Source organism: Sinocyclocheilus anshuiensis, unplaced genomic scaffold (assembly GCF_001515605.1).
Source record: "Sinocyclocheilus anshuiensis isolate Anshui unplaced genomic scaffold, SAMN03320099.WGS_v1.1 scaffold480, whole genome shotgun sequence".
NCBI lineage: Eukaryota > Metazoa > Chordata > Actinopteri > Cypriniformes > Cyprinidae > Sinocyclocheilus > Sinocyclocheilus anshuiensis.
The window spans coordinates 848,938-858,154 of record NW_015555743.1 but is presented as its reverse complement, the minus strand read 5'-3'; the positions used below and the strand labels follow the sequence as shown (position 1 = coordinate 858,154).

The 9,217-nt window shown below is 37.6% G+C and overlaps 1 protein-coding gene across 1 annotated transcript in view; it reads left to right on the top strand.

The window, feature by feature from the left end:
- iqgap3 (IQ motif containing GTPase activating protein 3) overlaps nucleotides 1-9,217 on the top strand; it is a 32,269-nt gene that overhangs the window by 18,776 nt on the left and 4,276 nt on the right. The window contains exons 19-29 of the mRNA XM_016466885.1: nucleotides 258-428; nucleotides 1,818-1,901; nucleotides 1,976-2,047; nucleotides 2,130-2,199; nucleotides 3,470-3,678; nucleotides 3,819-3,971; nucleotides 4,555-4,718; nucleotides 6,068-6,292; nucleotides 6,648-6,788; nucleotides 7,644-7,728; nucleotides 9,072-9,214. Of these exons, the coding sequence (XP_016322371.1) occupies nucleotides 258-428; nucleotides 1,818-1,901; nucleotides 1,976-2,047; nucleotides 2,130-2,199; nucleotides 3,470-3,678; nucleotides 3,819-3,971; nucleotides 4,555-4,718; nucleotides 6,068-6,292; nucleotides 6,648-6,788; nucleotides 7,644-7,728; nucleotides 9,072-9,214 (1,517 nt within the window). The remainder of the gene's footprint in view (nucleotides 1-257; nucleotides 429-1,817; nucleotides 1,902-1,975; nucleotides 2,048-2,129; nucleotides 2,200-3,469; nucleotides 3,679-3,818; nucleotides 3,972-4,554; nucleotides 4,719-6,067; nucleotides 6,293-6,647; nucleotides 6,789-7,643; nucleotides 7,729-9,071; nucleotides 9,215-9,217) is intronic.

Sequence of the window (9,217 nt, the reverse complement as noted above, 5' to 3'; positions counted from 1 at the left end):
TCTAATTTTTTCCATCACCACCATGTCCCTTTAGGGGCTCCATAGAGCACTAGTAATCCAGATTTGGAAATCTAGAAAAGTGTGTATCTGGATCAGGGTGATCCAATCCAATTTTGCTTTGAAAACCCGGCACAAATGTAAGATGGGGTTACCTGATCCTTGATGGCAAAAAAACCCAGATCATTCTGATCCAAATTAGACTTTTTGATCAACTGGCCCCAGAGGTAACTGTGGATGTTTTCTGCCGCCCCCTGCAGGCCGTGTGCAGTAGCGTGACTGCGGCTCACAGCAGAGGTGTGCAGTGGAAGGCCAGTGAGCCGCTAGTGCTGCAGCTGCAGGCGCGCATGCGAGGATTCCTGCTGCGACAGAAGCTCGCCGAGCGCTTGCACTTCCTGAACACTCAGCTGCCTGCCGTCATCACCATCCAGGTGAGACTCACCTGTGCATCAACATGCACACACAAAACTTTGGTTTTAGTTGTTTATTTCACAAAACGCATTGTTTCAAAGCAGCTTCATGGTAAATCTTGATGTTAATGTTTATATTATTAGTTAAAGCTGCAGTCCGTAACTTTTGACGCTCTAGCGGTTAATAAACAGAACTGCGTGCATCTTGAGGAAGAACATTGCAGCCGGAGCTACTTGTCTCTGTTTATGTCTATGACGAATCACGCAGTTACTGGGCTACACTGCAGCGGTTCCTACCAGAACCAGTCTGAATATAAACACTTAATATAGGTGTACCTAGGGTTGCAAAGGGGTGGAAAATTTTCGGTAAGTTACCGGAAACTTTCCAAAAATCCCTGGAATATTCCAAAAAAAAGCCTGGAAAGTTTCCAAAATTTCTGGAATGTTTCCGAAATTTACTGGAAACTTTCCACCGTTTTGCAACACTAGGTGTACCACAGTGATTCATGATAAGCCGAAAACACAGTTTGGAAAATGGATTCATGATGCACTTGCTTTTTGTAAATTATGAACACAACAAATGTTACTGCAGCTTTAATATATATACATTTATAGGGGTGGGAATCTTTCAGTACCTCACGATTCGGTTCATTTTGATTCTTGGGGTCACAATTTGATTAAAAAGTCACGATTTTATCAAATTTTTTTGTGCACACTAGACATCAAACACACCAGTATTTTGATACAAAAACACAACAGTCTATAGTATGTGTAGTCCTGACTCAAGAAATCAGTGTTTCCTATTAACTATTACCTTCCTAATAAATCAGAAATATTTTACACTTCCCAATGTTCCCATAAAATAACAAAAGATCAATAATTAATATAATATTTTCTAAACACTTGCCTTTGCTGAAAATATGTGTTTGTTTTTCCTCCTCCATTGCTGCTGCGGTTTTGTTTCGACAACATCATATGTGACCCTGGAGCACAAAACCAGACTTAAGGGTCAATTTTTCTGAATAAATGAGCTTTCCATTGATGTATGGTTTGTTAGGATAGGACAATATATAGATACAACTATTTGAAAATCTGGAATCTGAGGGTGCAAAAAAATCTAAATATTGAGAAAATCATCTTTAAAGTTGTTCAAATTAAGTTCTTAGCAATGCATATTACTAATCAAAAATTCAGTTTTGATATATTTACGGTAGGAAATTTACAAAATATCTTCATGGAACATGATCTTTACTTAATATCCTAATGATTTTTGGCATAAAATAAAAATGGATCATTTTGACCCATACAGTGTATTGTTGGCTATTGCTACAAATATACCCCAGAGACTTAACACTGCTTTTGTGCTCCAGGGGCACATATTATTATTATTATTGTTGTTGTTATTATCAGTCTCACTGGAGGAGGTTCATTCAGCAGAGAGAGTATCACCGCAGACTGCAGCATCTCTACCAGAACTGGAGAGCCGTCGTCAAGGTAAAGCACAGTGCAATCAGACGAACAGAGAACATGTGTTTGTGTGTTTGGACTGACGTGATTCTCCCGCTCAGATCCAGGCCACGGTAAAGATGTGGCTCGCCCGCAGGAGATACCTCGCCCGCCTCGCTTACTTCAGGAGACACGTGAGGGTCACGCCTGCATCGTCACGAGCGTGTCTGCGTGTGGCGTGAGTCTTCACGTGTTTGTGTTTGATTTATCTGTCAGGTTGGAGCTATAATCCGGATCCAGGCGTTCTTCAGAGCCAGCAGGACCCGAGAGGAGTATCACTTACTGGGTCAGTCAATGCAAGCACACCTGAAGTCTCTCAATATTTGAGATTTTTCTTAAAATATTTGAGTCTCTTCTAGGGTTGGGAATCGAAAATCAATTCTAATTCCAGAATCGGATACCTAAGGTCAGGAATCGGATACTTGTTGGGGCTGTTAAAAAGTGTATTTGTCTTTGAGTCATTCATTCAAGAGATTCATTCAGTAATGAAGCAAGTAAATCTCGAGTGAGTCATTGAATCATTCCATTCATAAATTCCGTGAGATTTTGTTTAGTTGTCTAATATTTTTTCTTCAGAATTGTGAGAGAACTACAACCTAAATTAAAAAGATAAAAGAAGCGTGCAGCTCTATTTTGCACACAAACATCTCTTAATCGAGTCCAGTTTTTATGTAAACGGCTGATTTTTTGCAAAAAGAGACACAGAATAAATATGTTTGATATCTAAATGTTTGGGGGGGGGTTAACCACATAGGAATCAAACCTGGGAATCCATAAGAATTAGAATCGAAATTGGAATTGATTAAATTCAAACGAAACCCAACCCTAGTCTCTTCTGCTCACCAGGACTGCATTTATTTGATCAAAAATACAGGAAAAATTGCTAAATATTATTCTAATTTAAAACAGCAGTTTTCTATGTGAGTATCTGTTAAACTAATTTATTTCTGTGATGCGCAGCTGTATTTTCAGCATCATTACTCCAGTCTTCAGTGTCACATGATCTTCAGAAATCATTATAATATGCTGCTTTGCTGCTCAAGAAACATTTCTGATTATTATCAATGTTGAAAACAGTTGTGCTGCACAATATTTTTGTGGAAACGGTGGTATATTTTATTTTTCATGATTCACAGATGAATAGAAAGTTCAAAAGAACAGCATTTATTTGAAATAGAAATCTTTTGTAACATTATACATGTCTTTACTGTCACTTTTGAGCAATTTAATGCATCCTTGATGAATATAAGTATTAATTTCTTTTTTTGTTTTTAAGGGCCTACTGGCCCAAAACTTTTGAACAGTAGTGTGTATCATGGCTTAACACGCCATCACTGGCTCAGACAGACGATTCATGAGAAAGGATCATGAAACTAGTTAAATGGCATGTTTAGGAAACTTGATGAGCAAATAAAATCATCACAGTATTCATGATACACGTCATCAAGAATGTTTAGCACATGTTGAAAGACTCCAACTAATTGACTGCAGATCTTTAGAGCAGATGTGTTTATGTGGGAATGAACCGGTCTTGAGTGTGTGTGAATGTGGTTCAGTTCACTCCAGCGCTCCGCCGCTCTCTGTCGTGCGTAAGTTCGCTCACCTGCTGGAGTTTGGTGACAGTGACATCCGTCAGGAGGGAGAGCTGCAGCGTCTCAGAGAGGAGGTGGTGAGGTCCATCCGGGCCAACAGACAGCTGGAGGCCGACCTGGACCTGATGGACCTGAAGATCGGCCTGCTGGTCCGCAACAGAGTCACGCTGCAGGTCAGGAGAGACGGCGGTGAATCTACTGCTCTGTCTGTCTGTCTGACCGTCTTTCTGATCGTCTGTCTGTCTGTCTGTCTGACCGTCTGTCTTTCTGATCGTCTGTCTGTCTGTCTTTCTGACCGTCTGTCTTTCTGTAGGAGGTGGTGTCTCACTGTAAGAAGCTCACTAAGAAGAATAAGGAGCAGTTGAGTGACATGATGGCTCTGGACAAACACAAAGGCCTGAAAGCTCTTAGTAAAGAGAAGAGAGACAAACTGGAGGCCTATCAGCACCTCTTCTACCTGCTGCAGGTACACACACACAAACACTTCTCCTGTAAATTCAGCTGTTTATTTCTGTTGTGCTCCAACTCACTGATCATAACACAAGAGTGTGAACAGCCCCTAAACAGTTTATTTATAGCAGAGTTTCCCAAACTGGGGTTTGTGAGTTCATGATAAAGCTAATAAAAACAATGATAAATTAAATGAATTAAATCATACAAATATAAAATTCATAATTTTAAATTAAACCGTGAATATAAAACTTGCTAAAAATCAGTTAAATCAAAAATATAGGTTTGAATAAAAAAAAAAAACATTCAAAATAAAAAAAATTAATGAAATCCCAAAAATATCAAATTTAAAATTCTTTTAAAATAAAAGTTGCAGAAATCGAATTAAATCATAAAAATATAAAGATTACACAGTTTTAAATAAAAACATTGGAATTAAAACGCTTGCTAAAAAAATAATAACTAAAAAAAAAAATGACATCAGAGAGCCGTGAACGTTTCTGGTTTAGATCCTGCTTTTAAAAAAGCTCAGTTGTTGAGAATTTTTTTTATTGTGTGTGTGTGTGTGTGTGTGTGTGTGTGTGTGTGTGTGTGTTTAGACCCAGCCGCTGTATCTGGCTCAGCTGATCTTCCTGATGCCTCAGAATAAAAGCACCAGCTTCATGGAGACGGTGATCTTCACGCTCTTCAACTACGGCTCAGACTGCAGAGAGGCCTTCCTGCTGCTGCAGCTCTTCACCGCCGCGCTGCGCCACGAGATCCAGTACAGAAACACACACTCGACAACTCGATAGAATGCATTCATATACCTGTGCCAGAATATAGTTTTTAAAATGCATTCACATTAGGGATGTAACGATATTATCTTGATATTATCGCGGTCACATGGCGATATGAAACGATAGGTCTTCCGGGCAAAAAGTGCATTTTTAAAATATATATTTAAACTTTTTATTCTAAAAGGCATAAAAGGTGTTTAAAGTTGTGTTTTGGGTCATTATGCTTTGGCACAGTATCTGTGAAACACTCAAACCGAAAGCACAATATGCTTCATCTCTTCATCAAGTCTGTTTTAAAGTGAAGCACACACTTGGTTCAGACGATCAGCTCGTGATCCGGTGTTTTCTGCGTCTCAGAATGACTCGTTCACACTGAATGAATGCAGTCTACTCCTTTATTTAAACTTCTGTGAGTTTAGCATGCATTTGAGAAGCATAACAGAGACCAGTTATGCTTTATTTCAGCGGCAGATGATTACAGCGTTTCTCTAGATTTGTAGTGAGACGTGTTTGTGTTTTTGTAAGCATGTTTTTACTGAAGCTGGAGTTTCCTTCTGAATAAAAGATTAAAGTGCAGTATGAATAGCTGACAGCTAGCGGTTTAAATGCAGCCCAAAACATCTCTTTCAAGTGTAGAAATTAGGAAAGAAGTATTGTACTTTCCCTAATGTAGTGTAAAGCACAAATAATATACCTATGAAATATTCATTTTCATTTATTTTACAGTGCTATTGTTTTACAATATATGGCTGTCACTGTTATTATTATTATTCTATTCTAATGTGTTTGGCTTCCTCAAACCCCAGTGTGAATGTAATTTAGACTGAGACAGTATATCACAAATAAAAAGAGGGTTGAGTCCCCTTTAAAGTTCAGCTACAAGTCAATTCACTGACTTTCTTCTGCCTTAAGTTTTCTTAGTTAAGAACATGATGCAGCTCTTAATTTTGAACTCTCAAAGTGCATTAGATAGAAAAAATGTAACTTTAAAATGTACAAAATTTAAATTTTTTCCCAATTCTTCATTAATAAATAGCGCATGCGTGGACTTCATATCGCAGTGCATTAGATAGAAAAAATGTAACTTTAAAATGTACAAAATTTAAATTTTTTCCCAATTCTTCATTAATAAATAGCGCATGCGTGGACTTCATATGTTCAAGGATGTTATCGTATCGTGAGATTTTGATATCATCACATCCCTAATTCACAATGCTTCCTTTAAGCTGGTCCTTTTGTGATTTGTTCTGCATTGAAATTGAGTCGAAAGCTCTGATTCTTTCATTCAGTTATTCAGTCAAGTGTGTTTATTGGTGCATGTGAATGACTGCAGAGTGAAGGTGGACCGGCCGCAGGAAGTGGTCACAGGAAGTCCCACCGTCATCAAGATGCTGGTGAGTTTCTACCGTCACGCTCGCGGTCAGAACGCACTGAAGGACATCCTGGGGCCCTCCATCAGAGACGTGCTTCAGGACCGGAGCCTCAACATCCGAACCGACCCCCTGGAGATCTACAAGAGCTGGATCAACCAGACCGAGAGCCAGACGGGACAGAAGAGGTGCGTGAGCCACATAAACACACACTTACGGCAGATTCCACTCACTTTGAGTCCATAAAACAAGGTTATCAAATAAGCCGGGCTTATTTCAGTTAGTCTGACTTATTGTCACTTGATTTGGTTTCCAGAAGCAGGTTTAACATAGCTCAGTCACCCGCTCACTCTAGCCCCCCCCCCGGCCTCCGCTCCGTGAACAAAAGTGTATGTGACTTTGTAGAGTAATTTACAACAGCTTCGAACGCGGCTCAACTAATCCGAATCAAGGACCGGAACTATCTTTAATGAAACAGCCCCCAGTGAATGAACATGAGGATGAAGCGGTTTAATGACTGTGTGTGTGTGTGTGTGTGTTCAGTTGTTTGCCGTATGAGGTGAGCGTGGAGGAGGCTTTGAGTCACTCTGAGGTCCAGCAGAGGCTGAGCATCGCCATCACCAACCTGAAGAACCTGACGGAGCGCGTCTTACACGCCATCATCAGCAACACACACAAACTACCGTATGTATCACATATACACTCTGCCAAAGTCTGAAATACAAGTCTCTTCTGCTCACCAAAGGTACACTTATTAGATTAAAAATACAGTAAAAATTGTGAAATATTGTTACAATGTAAAATAAGTGTGAAATAAGTTGTAAAATGTCATTTATTCCTGTGATGCAATGCTGAATTTTCAGCAACCATTGCTCTAGTCTTCAGGGTAAAGTCACCTTTATTTCTATAGTGCTCTATGCAGTCGGATTCAATCGATGCTCAAATATAAATTTTTGGTGCCCAAGTATTAATAATGGTTATTATCAATTATGAAAACGTTTCAGGATTTGATGAATAAAATGTTAAAGTACATTTTTTAAAAATTTAAAAAGTTGACATCTTGCCTCAAACTTTTTAATGGTAGTGCATCACATTTTTCACAAAAAAAATGTAATTAATAATAAAAAGATAATATAATAATACATTTGTAACATTATTTTGTTATAAATAGTGACATTTATTGTCTTCAGTTTGCAAGAATTTATTGCATTTTTACTGCCACTAAAACAAAGTACATAACGCATAATGATTATTGATGGGTTTTCACTGGAAAAAAATGACAAAACATTTAAAAATACCCCAAATATTACCTCGATTTGTAAGAAAATCTGCAGGAAATTCAGTCATTTTGGGCAGCAAAAATCTGAAAGAATTTCAGTGAAAGACAAACTGATGATACTGTTTTTCTCAAATTCAGTGTTCTCAGGACTGATCTGAAATCTTTGTCCTGCATGTGTTCAGCTCGTGTCAGGATGGTTAAACGTGTTCTCTCACTCGTTATGTGGTGTTATATAATATACCTGTGTGTGTCTCAATCAGGTACGGTTTGCGTTACACTGCTAAAGTTCTGAGAGACACCCTGCAGGAGAAGTTTCCTCAGGCCGGTGAAGACGAGCTGTATAAGGTGCGTCTATCAAACGTAAAAAAAGATACAAAATTGTTAATATTTAGGTAAGACACTGCAGGTGAATAGGGTGAAACAATTAACTACTAATTATCACCTTACTTACCCAGTTGATTGATTACTTTGATAATTGCAAAAAAATTTTTGTATTACAAGTTTTGTAAAATGTTATGTTTAAATATGCAAATGAGGCATTATTTAAGGAAATATGCACTAATTTGCGTACATTTCTAGTACAAAAATCTGAACACTGAAGTCAGTGATGAAGTCAGTTTCAAAATTCTTTTTTTTTTGTTTGTTTTTTTACATATTAGAGGCAAACGTTTTTACAGAGGGGATTTTTGTCACTCCATAATTCAGAAAATACAGCCAGAAAACAATATATTTTCACAATTTTGGGGGAAATAAAATGTTGTATATAATCAAGCAAATTATACATGAACAAATCCCTCTGTAAAAACCTTCAGGATATAAACAGGAATAAAAATGTAAAGTTTGGTGTGTGTAAGAGCTGCTGAAGAGGAGATTTATAGCTCCGTGTAGGAGAAAAAACTCATTTTGAGAAAACTATGTATTGTAATTGAAATCTGTTGACACAAATAGATAAAAGAAACAGTTAACACCGCCCCAGGTGATTAGGGTATCCAAAGTATGGATATCACCTTTCATCCTCAAAAGAATTGCAAAGTTCATAATTCTTGTTTTATATTGTTGAAATATTAGAGTTAAAGGATTTTACAAATGAGATTTTAGATTTCTATTTGAATCATTCCATAAATCAGAAAATAATGTCAACAGCCAAAATAAAATACTTTGTCACCATGCTGTTATGAATAAAATGTCATATAAAATCAGGTGAACAAACCCCTCTGTAAAACCCTTCAGAATATAGATAGGAATAAAACTGTAAAGTTTGGTGTGTGTAAGTGCTACTGAAGTGGAGATTTATGGCTCAGTGTAGGAGAAAAAAAACTCATTTTGAGAAAATGGCCATTAAAAATATGTATTGTATTTGAAATCTATTGACACAAATAGATGACGTGCTATAAAAGAAACACTTAACAGTGTCTTTTGGATGTTTTCTTTCCACTAGTCTGAAAAAAACACTTCATGAAAAACCAAAAAGCCCAAAATCTCAAACTTGACAGGTGCATAAAAAAACAGTGCTTTTGCCTGCAGTGTCTCCACTTAAAATAAATAAATAAAAAATAATGATATATTTGAATACTTGTAAATTATTTATTTATATATATATATATATATATATATATATATATATATTTCAAATGTACAAAATAACCTCCTGGTTTATGTTTTGATTTATTTATTGTGTGTGTGATCAGATCGTGGGTAACCTGGTCTACTATCGCTACATGAACCCTGCGATCGTGGCTCCGGATGGTTTTGATGTGGTGGAGTTCGGGGCTGGTTCTGCTCTGCTGCCGGGTCAGCGGCGAACACTGGGCTCCATCGCCCGCATCCTGCAGCA